At 41.8% G+C, this 13,274-nt stretch overlaps 1 protein-coding gene across 8 annotated transcripts in view; it reads right to left on the bottom strand.

Annotated features, from left to right (window-relative positions):
- auts2a (activator of transcription and developmental regulator AUTS2 a) overlaps positions 1–13,274 on the bottom strand; it is a 181,308-nt gene that overhangs the window by 11,633 nt on the left and 156,401 nt on the right. For 6 of the 8 annotated variants that reach the window (XM_077740175.1, XM_077740176.1, XM_077740174.1 and 3 more), the window contains 6 exons: positions 4,646–5,207; positions 3,557–3,828; positions 2,498–2,736; positions 1,402–1,446; positions 537–632; positions 390–461 (listed from right to left, as the gene is read on the bottom strand). In XM_077740175.1, the coding sequence (XP_077596301.1) occupies positions 390–461; positions 537–632; positions 1,402–1,446; positions 2,498–2,736; positions 3,557–3,828; positions 4,646–5,207 (1,286 nt within the window). The remainder of the gene's footprint in view (positions 1–389; positions 462–536; positions 633–1,401; positions 1,447–2,497; positions 2,737–3,556; positions 3,829–4,645; positions 5,208–13,274) is intronic. The other 2 variants (XM_077740177.1, XM_077740180.1) reach the window with 2 other exon arrangements.

Genomic DNA, 13,274 nt, shown 5'->3' with positions numbered 1-13,274 from the left:
TGAGAGGCGGTAGAGGGGAGAGAACAAGTAGAAATATTTGACACGGAATAAATACCTTGCAAAGAGGCTAATGAAACAATACAATTCGGTGAAATGAAGACAGCTGTCTTACAGCAAAACAGGATATAACCAACAAATAGTAAATGTTAATTTGTTGAAATCTACTGATGTAAAAATAGTATAGCAACGCCTTAAGTCTTGTGGGCATACAAGCCATAACCTTGATTCAGTCATTTTTTCGTGTTACACATATATAATATAGTATGAGAGAAAATACAGTATTTGAAGCCCAAAAGTATTACTTTTCTAAACTAAGGAATGACTTTTGCTTTAATCCTAAATTCAATTGTCTTGGAGAATATTGTTGAAAATAGGTTAGGTTTCCTCACCCTCGGGTCCTTCTGTAGGAACGTGTGTGGGACGGCGCCGGGTCTGGCGGACACGTCGAGAGGATTGGAGGTCTAGACAAAATGAGAGAAAAGATTGAAAAAGAACATGAGTCAAAGCTCCCGGTTTGTTTTGAATGCAACTTTTACCTTAGGCTGAAATGCACCCTGCAGTGAGCTGAAGGGGCCGTTCGGGGGGATGACAGGGGGGAGCCCCGACATGGCCGGCGGGTACGAATGAAAGAGCTGAAAGAGAGAATGCATCAATTAGAAAGATGCCAGGGAATGCACAAATATTGCAAGGAAGACGCTATCCTCAATGGTCGGTCGGAGAGCCTTTTTTATTCATGCGATTTAAGAATTAAAATAAAAAAAGCACAAGATGAAAGCTGAAAAGCTAGCTAAGGATCTTGTTTACAGCAGCTGCTTTGATATAAAAATAAGGCTGTCGAATGATGCAATGTGTGCAAAGCTAACGTTGAAGGCAGAAATGAAACTACACGTAAGCAAATGACTCTGTTTTGTGAAAAAAAATAGATCAGTTCTCAGTTTTTGATAGGTTTTCAAATATGCCGCTGCAGCATGATGAGGAAATATTGATTTGGACTTTTGATACTATTAAAAATAATCAGAAAATAATCACGTTTTAGGGTGTATATCAAATTTGGAAGGGGATTCTTACGCAAAGTGTTTACATTTGGTTGACGATTACATTGATGTTGACGCAAATCATTGAAAGTGTTGCAAAGAAAAACGCATTTGGGTTAAGAAAAACTAACTTAAAAAAAACTTGTGACTGGCAAAATACTAATGAAAAAAGTAACAAAGAAAATATTTTTAAGATATATTGTGTTGGTTAATCTGCTAAATGATGCAAAGATTCATATTCCATGTTTACTTATTACATCCATTAAGATTTCAATGAAAATTCTTGCATTAAATGTCAAATGCGCACACAAATCTGGACTTGTAGGACAAAATTGGCAAATAAAGTAGACAGTATAAAAAAACTTACACTGTGTCTGTAGAAGGGGTCAACTTTTGTTGGGTATTTGTCAAACTGTGGGAGAGGGAGAGAGAAAAAGAAAAGCACAGTTAATCCACCACATTAATGACAACAAAAAACTACACTGGGAGAAATGTTCCCTTTCGGGTGTTTTAGTACAATTCGAATGGAGAGTGAGAAAGCGCTAATGAATTGACCACATCCCAAGAATAGCGTTTTCCCTCTGGTGATCATGTGTAGTAGACCTTGTAAAACGCCGCCTCTTTTGCTCTCATTTTAGGAGAGGGGCACATTTGAACATTTCCCTCGTCGGGACTAAACGCGGCAGCTATTAAGAGGATTTTTATGGCCTCATTAGCTGTCAGAGGCCAAGGCTCGCTGCCTTTGAGCTATCGTCGGAGCCAGGCGGGCCTCCATGAGCGTCCGTGGGTACGCGTGGAGAGGAACGCTCGATGCGAGGCATCGTGGCAGCCGTGGAAAACCCTGAAGGCGTCAAGTCACGGCATTCAGACTGATGAATTAAGTGGATTATGTTTATAAAAGTTGGCTGCAGGCATGCTTAGGGCAAGTTATTGCTAATTAAGAAAATAACAAAGCGACAGATTGGAGGCCGGAAATAAGACAAGAATTGGATTTCTGGGAGTTATGAGCTTGATTGCGGCATAGAAATGCCGAAAATACACGGGAATGGACGAGGCGCACATTTAATAGAGCATGCAGCCGGTGTCAAACTCGAAGCCCGTGGGCAAGATCATTTTGTGTGTGTGTCCGCAAAAATACATCATATGTGCCCAATTGATTTTCTCACTAAAATAAAACTATAAAATTAAATGCATCCTATTTATTTTTGTACATAGAATATTTCCTATTTCTCCTAAAAATGATAAAAATACATTTACTTTTTTCCTCTTTTTTAGCCAAAATATTGCAATAAAAAAATAAAAATTAGATGACAATGCTTACATTTGTCATTAAAGAAACAAATCAATTTTGTATAAGATTTACAGTTATCCTTTTTAATAAAAAAAAAGAATTAATCTTAAAATTACAAATTGAAAAAGAGAATACCATCCCTCCAAACCCGACACGTTCTACTTATCCTCACATTTCTGGCAGGGGTACGCACCATGGACGGTGCCGGGGTGGGCATTATGGCGTGAGGGAATGGCGTGAAGGTGTGCTGGTGCGTGTGCTGGTGGGTGTGTTGGTGCTGATGCTGATGCTGGTGTTGGTGCTGGTGGAACTCAGTGCGCAGGTAGGGTGGGGGGCCCAGCGAGGCGCCGCGGTCGGCGTTTTGGGAGGCCAAAAAACGAGTGTTGAGCTCCTGACGTAGAAGGTCTTGCTCTGCACACAACATACAAACGGGAAAGAACTTAAGTAAGAATGTCCACAACCCTGTAAAATGCAAAGGAAAACCTCTATGAGATTAGAATCAAACATAGCAAGCATTTATTTTCGTCGTATTGCACGACTTCATAAAATTGTCTTGGAAAAAGAAGAAAGTATAAAAGAAAGAAAGTAAATTAGAAACCCATGTTTACAAAGTCTGCCAGCTGGAACTTTAAACTACTGAGATTTGATACCCATGAAATTACCTCAGAGACATCTGTTGTTCTAATTACTTTTTTTTTATTTTTTATAACCCTCCTTCTCAACAATCACAGGCATATTTTGAAAAATCAGCAAAATATGCCTTGACGCATTTGAACCGTGGTTTACCACTGTGGCTTGTGCAACTATTTTATTTTTAAGCTTCATTGGCCAGGGAGAAGAGTTAGAATTTTTTCTTCAAATGTCTTTTGAACTAATGCAGCTTGTTGCATTTACTACTGAACAAAATCTCTCCACACATCACAACTAGGTTTCACTAAACACATCCTGGTACTTAACTGTAGATGTAGAATATCACTTCCCTAATGCAATGCTCCAATGTGACACTTTTAATCCCATGCACTCACCCTACCCTGTCACACCCTAATCCGACCTATCTTCCCTCATTCCAATTCGGTCATCATAGTGACAACAACCTTGCAACACTACTTCCAGCTAGGTACCATTTATGTTTTGGAATGTATTATTATCCCCCTGTCACCAATCTTCTGCATTTTCTGAAAAAAAAAAAAACCGACGAAATTGACATATTTAGCCTTTAAAAATCTTTTACCCGAGTAGGGACCCCCAGCAGCAGGATGTCCCGGTACTGGCAGTGAGCTGGACGTCAGCGGCGGTGGTGGAGGCAATGCCGCAGGAGGAGCGAACATATTGGGGTGATGAGGGTGCGGCGAGGACTGCAATGCAGGGGGGAAGCCGCGGGGGGTGCTGTGGTTAGCCGAATGAGGCAGGGGGAAGGTTGACACGGCGGCACCGAGCTGCTGGGGGAGGTGCGAGGACGGAGCGGGAGGCCCTTGGGGCTTGCTCCCGGGAGTGCTACTCCTGCTGCAACAATCAAAACAAAAGGAGTGAGGATTTAGAACACTTTTTCATCTCCATCTGTAGGTCATTTAACCTGAAACATTAGAAACATTAACTTGGTAGACAAGCACAATCAAGTCCTTTCTTTTTACAACTTGATTGCATGCAAACATGCATTTCCAATGTCAAGGGCTGGTGAACATGTGCACTGGCAATAAGCAGCCTGCTAGCATTTTCTTGTGCAAGCAAAGAGTGTGTAGTAGTGTGGGTGTTCCCCAGAGGCCGTCGCACTCCAAAGCCCCACACGCTAAGCCTAAAAGCTCATTTGCAACACCGGCGCTGGGCTGCAGGTGCCGGACGCCATTATTGCTTGCGGGTACCCGAGAGAGCCTTTTTGGTGCACGGGCAAAGCATGCAGGGCTGCCGTTGCTCTGCTGCCAAATTCTGACATTCCCACTAGGATCTAAAGCGATTTTCCAGATTCTTTAATTGAGGAGCTCATAGAATATGTTGACACTAGGTTCAAATCTTGACCTAATGTAATTTGTCAAATTGCACTGTGTAATACCATTAATATTTTGGAATGCTATGGGAAGTTTGACATTTTCAGCTAGTTACAGTTAACATGATTCATTGATCTACTAGTTTCAAATGCTTAAAGAGTAAATTTCATTTTACCCTGAAAATAATGCATATTGTTTGTCAAAAAATAAGATAATCGACAATCAACCCAAAGAACCACCTTAACCGGTACCCAAAAATTGCACCCATGCAAGTGTTTGTGTGGCGATATATGACATTACATAAATGGACAACTGGACATGGACGATTTGTTGTGTACCTGTGGCCGTTGAGGGCGGTGTAAGCAGAAACAGCTCGGGGGTGGCACCTTGAGGGAGGGCGTTGGGGCCCTGCCTGGCTGGGGTGCTGTTGCTGTTGCTGCTGTTGCTTCTGATTGTGATTGTGGTTGGCGAAAGGTGCAGGATGACTACCAGGTGTATGCAGCGACCGAGGTCGGGATAACACTTGTGGTTGGTGGTGGGGCCGAGCAGGAGGTGTTGGCGAGTGTTTTCGGCCCTGGACGGGAGGCACGGCTGCGGGAGTCCGAGGCCTGGGAGCGGCCTCCAAAAGTGGGCGTGGATGACTTGAGGCGACAGCTGGAATAGAGTTGACCGGCTGGGTCTTTTGTCCGGGTGGGGACTTTGGATGGATTTGAGTCTGAGGTGGGGATTTGGGAGGGGGTAGAGGCTGCCTAGGGGTGCTAGATGAAGGAGGCTGGGAATCCCTACAGCTCTCCTGGCTTCTTTCTTGACTGCGCTCTAGGCCTGACACCTTGAGGAGGCCTGGGCCGCAAGGCGCCTGGCTGCCATTGGTGGAGAGCGTGTTGACGCCAAAATCTGGGACTGTGTAAAAAAGAAAAAAAACGAGAAAACAACTTAAGATACATTCATAAAGATCATTAAACATCCTAATTGCTGTATTTGTTACTGGAGTTGACTTTTCGTGTTTTTAACGGGTGTTTAATAGTTTTTGCCCAAGTTGTCTCCCATGATATAATGTTGGAGGTCATGGAATAAGATGGCTAATGTGGGGTGTTGGGATCTTTTCCAACAGAAGGCATCTTCCGACATCAGCAATCAGATTTATTGCCTCAGGCGCTCATGGGAAATGACAGCGCATACACAAGCATTAATTAGCTCTCTCTGGGCCTGAGGGATTGTGGCTGGACGTACTAAGGGGAGCTCTCTGCACTTTGCCCAACATATTAAAAGCCTTGAGCTGCCAACGAGGTGCATAACCCCGTTGTTCTGACCCTGTGACACGCTACTCCCTCCACACCGCCTCCCTATTCACTTTTCCAAAACAACCCCCGTATAATTTTTTATCCATTAGCATCAAAATGCCAGGGAATAGCTGCCCCAAGCAAATGCATCATGCTCATGATCATTTGTTGGAGTTGAGATCACAATTCCTTTAAATCCAACACCCAATGCAATTCCTTCTGTTTTATCCTGACTCATGCAAATAAGTCACTGCTCACTCTCCTGTTTGCCAAAATGAATTTGGCGCTGCGTTACCATGACAACCAAAGAGGAATCGGTTCTGAGCCCTGATTCTACCCCCGAGGACAAAATGCCCTTTCCATAATATCTATTCCAGACGAAGGCTTTGAAACCTGCGAGCGTCAGAGCTTACTGGGACATCTGTCAGAAGACAAAAGACACAGTGACAGGTTGAAGCAGTTTTGCCATCATTTCCCCTACTTCAGAATAGGCAGCTGTTCTCTGGCCAGCTGTACTCAACACCAAATCTGGTCAAAAGAAGACACCAACAGCAAATATAGGAGAGTCCCTAAATCTTCAATCCTATTAAACCTATTTTCTTTGACTTGTTTTGAGAACCTGCTAACACTCTAATATTAAAACGGAGTCTATCCCGTCCCTAATGAAGACTCTTGGGCCAGCTGCAATGGGGAAGGGCGATAGAAGTGTGTGACAGTTTCTCTCCCCTAAGGCTTTATTTGTTGCTCTTCTTTATCCCTGGAAACAAATAAGCTCAAATCCCACTGGGCTTACTGGGGTTTCTCAATATTTCAGTGGTATTGCATAGTCAACTACTATAGTCTGGTGGAAGGTTTTTACAGGATCAGGTAGTCTTTGTGGATGTTGGGGAGACAAGCTGAATGGGGTTAAGGAGCTTTAATGAGGCTTTGTGAGAATTTTTCAGGGTAGCGTCAGAAGTCCAAGCTAGTGGTTAAGACTATGAATGGCCCAATCGCTATTTTTTTTTTTTTTTTGAATGGAATTAGCTGATGTTGAGGATCTGTCCTGATCCATTATAGCTAGCAGAATGTTCTCTTATAAGCTGCTTTTGGTCTTTCTGGTTGTGATGAAATGTTGCGTAGTAAAAACATATATTAAGTTTTCTTTTGACATCATCTTTGTGGACCTGGATTATTTTTGGTTGCTTTTTAAACTTCAGGATTAAAAAAAAAAACATTTTAAAACCCTAATCTTATATTTCAAGCGTTAAAAAAACAGACCGTTTTTAATTTTATCAATTGTGAGCCATATCATGATATTAAAAGTGATGTTAATCCTCATTACAGTTCAGTTTGCCAAAGATTATTCTTAGGATGGTGATCACCATGACACAAACTCTAGCAATTATTTGTAATCATCTTTGCACTCCAATACGAGCAAGTGAAACGTGTATTATGGAAAATGACACTATTATCAATACAATACAATACAAGAGTACTATAAACCCAGCCAGCATTTCTTATTATGCTCACTTGATAGGGCTCTGCCTGTATAAATGATTGACAAATAAACGATCATGTTTAAAAGGCATGACTAGAGGAAAAGCAGCTGCCCTTTTGAAAAATACATGAGCAACTTGAGCCAAAAGCACTTTGCTAATGTGTGTCTTTCATGTGATGGTGGGTGGACATGACAACCGACACTCTGCCCTCCAGACATCTTAACAAATTGAAGTCTCTGGAGACCCATGCGACATGATAAGCCTCTGTCCTTTGGTGTTAAAACTTCTCCTGCTTTTCTACTGCAAAATAAGGCCTTAAAAGCTTTTCCACACTTGTGTCTTTGGACTGGATAAGGCCTAAGACTTGACCTATTTTCTACGAATCTACCTGACATATTGGACATAGAATGGATATGGGTCATCCGAGATTTGGAGGACATTTGTGGCTTTCAGCTATATACGTATTTATCAATAATAGATAATGACTTATCAAATAAGTCTTCCATTGAAAAACTGTCTGATGACAAAACCAATTCAGTGTTAATCAAAATACATTTACTCTACTTTGCATGGTGAAAAATGATTCATGGCCATTAGAGAAGATTCCATCCTACACGTCTAAATAAATTTTAACAACAATACCTGTCTGCAGGGTTTATGGACTTTGGCATCAAAAACTGAAAAATATGAATATGTTCCAAGCCCCTAGTTCCACAGAATGTTTTTGAAAATGCTTTTGGGTTTTGTCTGGAACCCATTTAGGAGGCAAACTGCTTCCATATTGTGTTTGACACCATAATGTGGGTCAATTACAAGTCTTGACAGTGGTTTAGACAGCAACATATGGTCGCCAGGGTCTTTTTGCTGAGGGATTGACCTTTGTTTATGAGTTCTTAATGAAGTCTGAAGTTGAGTAAATGGCAGAAGCAAAACACTTTCCTACATAGATGAGGTGACACTAATTTCTTCTGTCAGGATATGATCTCACTCATATCTATTCACAAAGCCAAATCATACAATACTGTACTCGTAATAGACTGTATTCACAGAGGTTTTCAGTTTGGTTGGTTTGGATTTTCTACAATGTTGCTGATAATGACTAGGCAGAGATTTATTACATTTATATTGTAAATGATTAAGTTGCTTGGTAAATATAGCCTCAAAATGAAAGGTGGAAGTAGAATCTTTGCATGAATACAGAATGCATGCGATTTCAAACATTCAGGCCAGTTGAGTGGTATACCCAAGAGTCCATATTAGTGGATGACAGCTGAGCTCAGCTCCCATGCTGCTGTGATTGGAAGTTGTTTTGAGAGCCCTGATGTTATAATACTCGTCTCTGGTGCCCACAGTGGGGAGGGTTCACCCAAATCCGCCCATCATCTTAGGCGTTCATTTCCATAAATGTCGACCCGCTGCACAGCTTTTAAGAGCCTTTGCATGTCAACTTGGAAGTGATTCATTACCATATGGCCCACCATGCTAAAAGCTACAACTGTTTATATTAGCAATACTTTACTCAATGATGCACTCACATTTGGCGCTATCAGCTCCCAGTGAAACTGAAATCCTGTGTCAGTAACATTATCTTCAGAAGCTTTCTCCCTGATCTCATAGCCGAGGCCTCCGGGGAATCTCCAGACTATTAGCCTCTTATCCCCCCTTCCTTATCTCAGAAGCCTTTAACAGCATTAGCTGTTCAGAGAGTAACACGCTTCTTCTCCAGTGTGTCACTGCAGAGGGCCGCTACCACCCCGGGATCCGTGGCACTGAGGTGTGGCAATGACGGACACTCCCCTGCTGGCTGTCCCAGACTTGCTATCGTGTCAACAGCTCTCCAATGCCGAGGCCAGGAGGCGTGTTGGATTACATAGCTTGGACATCCCGCTATGTGGAGGGTCTTTGACTCGAGATGTTTTATTAGCAATGGACTCCCCAGGGGGGCTGAGAGAAGCAAGGGGGGGAGGGAATGGACTAATCCGAAAAAAATATCTGGGGGACAAGCGAAATATCCCGCCTGGGATAGTCTGACGAGTGCAGTCTCTCAATTGATAGTAGCCCACAGTAAATAAGAGTTCCTTTTGGAAGGATTTAAAGCAAATTTACCATTTATGACGGCATTGATTTTATGAAAATGAGCATCGCTTTGCCATTGGTTCTAAAGTACAACCTCATCAGTATCATTCATATACAAGTAGGGCAAAAGAAACTGAAGAAAATACTCATTATACTGCCAAAAACAAGTTCTATTAACACATAACCAAGCATCACCTACCCCCAACTATAAACTGCCTAAAACAATCCATGCTCCCCCTAAAAAACAATCTGTTTTACAATACCAGGTCTGGAATCGCCTTGGAGTACATACCACAAGTCTACGTAGTCTGCCTGGTTCTGCCTACTCATATCCCACGCTCCCTGCAGAAAGAAGCCAAACCACGGACCCATCGGTTGAGGACAGACGGCTAATCGTGCAGCTGTCTCCACTCAGGCAGGAGGCAGCTTTCGTTATCAAATGTTTTTGTTGTCTGGAGAATCTCCAATTGCTGTAAAGCGTCTCGACAGACTGCCAATATCGTACGTCAAATGTAAAAAAAAAATGGTCCTCTTTCTTTCTTTTCCTGGCTCTCCAGCTCCTTCCAGCCTCTCGTGAGCCATCAGGCGGAGTGAGTGCAACTGACTTGCACAAGAGGTTGAGTGACAGCTCGAGCTGACACGCTGACACCGGCGATATTTTGCCGGAGAGAAAAGCATTTGGAAGGCTGGAAAAAGAGAAATGCGTCCCCGGAGAGTCATCAGTCTCAGGCTTCTTTCACTGGCTTTTAAATGGAGCCAACTGGTTTTACACATCCACACCACACATTCAGGCAAGTCACTCTCGAGGATTAGATTTACCGCCTGTGTCGGTTGTAACAGCGACTCATACCAGAGTGCTAATAGCATGACAGCACCGATCAAATATCCAAAAGACTTGGCAAAGTATCAATTTGCATGTAGCCCTTTGGCTTCTTAAATCTTACACAGAAGCCAATGTGTTTTTTTATGTGTGTTTGTGAGGACGTCAAATGCTGTCCCATTACCCCCTTGCTCAAGTTTCACGGCCATTGGATTAACAAAACACACAGAGAAGAAGTCAACAGCCGCTCTAATTTTTCCCAGAAATAATATAATTCTGCTCCACCTGACAAAAAATTCTTAGGGTGTACAATTCATTTTCTACAGCAAAGTATAAAAAATTCATTGAATATAACCCACAAAAGAATGTAGAATGTTTCTAAACTATCTATCAAACAAGTTAAAGCCAGAAGTCACACTCCCATACTTAGTCTGTCTTCCCAGTCTATGAAGCCACGAAAACAAGCTTTTGCAAGACTTATCTAAGACCTTAGCCTTCTAAAATATCTATACATGTGTGTAAAAGGTGCATGGGAGTACACCAACCCATCAATCACATTCAGGAGGGAAGCAACCCTACATTCTCATCCTAGACCCAGCTTTCATTGACCAGAAACCTCAACACAAGCCGCATCAACATGCTTACTAAATAAAATCACACCTTCCAATTAGCTAAGGGGCTCTCGCCAAGCTCAAATGTGATGAGTTACAGCTTTGGGGCCAAATTACTTTTTTGTGGGGGGTTTCAGGAAGGCTGGTTTGGGGATTTAAACTGTTTATTTGAACTGCCCTGCCATCTAAACAGTCTGCTGCCTCCCTGCTTTCTTGTCAAGCCTCGAAGATTAAGTAAGGATTGTGGAATTGTGGGGAGAACACAATTTGATATCCCCTTTTGGGCAGCGACTGGTGGAGGTTTAGGTTACTGGAACAATGAATCCTCTGTGCATGGCCTCTGAGCCGGCGAGAGGACGGGATCCGAAAAGCCAGCTAGCGCCGATCGCTACATCCCAAAACCGCAATGCGCGCCTTATGAGCGGAGTTGAGGGGGGAAATGCTTCCAAACACGGCTTTCCGGATTAAATGCTCCGGCGCAACCCTACGTCTTAATGTGCTGACGGCTCCACAAAATGTTAAGAGTGTAAAGACACAATTGACTGTTTGCTTTTTGGCCCGAAAGGCCTGCAAATGCGATCCCTTCTGGGATTTTTTTTTTCTACAAGTGTTTACAGTGGAGCCCGACAGTTGATGCTGGAACCCTGAAATCAAATATCTCCCACCAGGAGCAGCTTAATCTCTAGCAGATGGTGACAGCCCGACGGACATTGATGGGTTTGGGCAGGCTTAGAAGAAATATGGAAGTACGCCAGGAAAGAAGTCGATGAAGGTGGAAAAAAAAAATGAACACGGCTGCCTTAAAAAGAGAAAATCTTTCAACATTTCTTCGTTACCACTCAACACTGCGATTTATCTTCAACTACACATGACGCTAACTTGCCATCTTGAACCACATCGTACATTGAGGGGCAATGTTATCTTAATAGTTACAGCAAGGTTCTATCTAGAAAAATCTGCCCTGATCAAGTCCTTTTCAGAGGATCAGAATTTTTAAATGTATTTATTCTTTACGTGTGAAGGGCTATAAAGAACAAAAGAATACTTAGGATAAATACTGCAAAAACTACATTTACAGAACTGTACTATGTATTTATATTTAAACTAGGCAGGCAGATTTTGCAGAACAAAGAGAAAATGAAAAAGTCACTAAATCCCAATCAAGAGAACTCAATTGACCCCATTGCATTATATATATTATTAAATAAACTAATCCAAATATATCTCCAAAACACCAATTTTTTTCTACTACATACTATTCATACGAGTGAAACAAACTTTGCAGAAAAAAGTCAAGAATATCACAAACCTCAATTTATCCTGCTTGTTTACAAGAACCCAATAATTAAACGTAATTTGTTCACCACCTTATTATGTACCTTTGTTCCATTTGGAAAAAAAATACATTTGCATATGCTACTTTTTCTCTTTAACATTTTTTTTCAGGTATCGGATCAGGTGACTTGCATGCAAAAATATGCCGTGGGGACATCCTTAGTTCTATCACACCGACTATGTATGTAATGGTAGCCTGCGGAAATACAATAAAATGTGGGTTGAGGCAAATGAAAGCCAGACTATGTGTGTAAATACAGAGTAAAAACACATGCAGAAGCCCTGTGAAGTCCTGCTAACAAACCACCATCCCGATCTGTAGTTCTCTCTAATCCGCCCTGCGGCTCATCAGAGCTTTATTTCTGTCCTGCATATTTATAAGAACCACATAGTGCACGAGGATAGGAGAGGGGGGGAGAGAAAAAGATAACCCCTTCTCTTGTGGGAGCAATTAAATCCTTGCTTTCATCAATCCTGATCAGAGCCCTTGTGCTCTTTCCTCTTGCAGCTTTTTTGTCTCTTTAAAAAAGGGATGTTTACGCTCTACTCGCACCACGCCGACCCCTTTCGGGGTCCACGGAAGCTGACGAAAATACTGAAAAGAGTCTTTACTCGCCCTCTCTTATAAAAGACGACTGCTGGGGATTACAAGGGCATTCATCGTGTCAGTGTTCTTAAGAGAAAAATGTGGAATACTGTCATGCCAATTAAGTTCCACATCATAGCATACTATCTATGTTTAACAACAGCTCCTGCTCCAGAGATAAATATATCATATTTTTTAGACTACAGAGTAAAAAATACAAGTGGCACTTGAGAAAAGCGGTTTATACTCCGGAAAATACGGAGTATTGCGATTGATAAATCCAAATTTGACTAATAAAATGAGTGGAATGTTTAAAAACGTTCTCTAAATGCTAATCTGCTTTTCAACAAAGTATAAATGGACGTACTATGTTTAATTCATTGTTGAAAAAAAATAGATAGCTTTATCATGTTATATTATGACAATCCTATTTAAGCCAATCAAATGAAAGTATGCATTTAGTATAAATATACAATATTAATCCTGATTATAGTGCATTTGCCACAAAATGACTTCACACATAAGCAGTGTCATTTTTTGTGATTAACTATATGTTTTCCCTATGATCAAAGGTCAAAGAAATCTAAGATTTGTACATTAAACTACGTTTCCAACCGCCATTCCCATAAAGCTCATTTAGAACTACTTGACCTTTTCACATCCAAGAAAAAAATGGCTGCAGGCTGAAGACCTTGACAAGTGGAAAAAGACAACGCCACTGCAGACAGGCAAGATAGATTAGGATTGCACATTTGAGACCAGAAATCCTGCTGTTCTG

Source organism: Stigmatopora nigra, chromosome 19 (genome assembly GCF_051989575.1).
Source record: "Stigmatopora nigra isolate UIUO_SnigA chromosome 19, RoL_Snig_1.1, whole genome shotgun sequence".
Taxonomy (NCBI): Eukaryota; Metazoa; Chordata; class Actinopteri; order Syngnathiformes; family Syngnathidae; genus Stigmatopora; species Stigmatopora nigra.
This window is presented reverse-complemented; position numbering and strand designations above follow the sequence as displayed.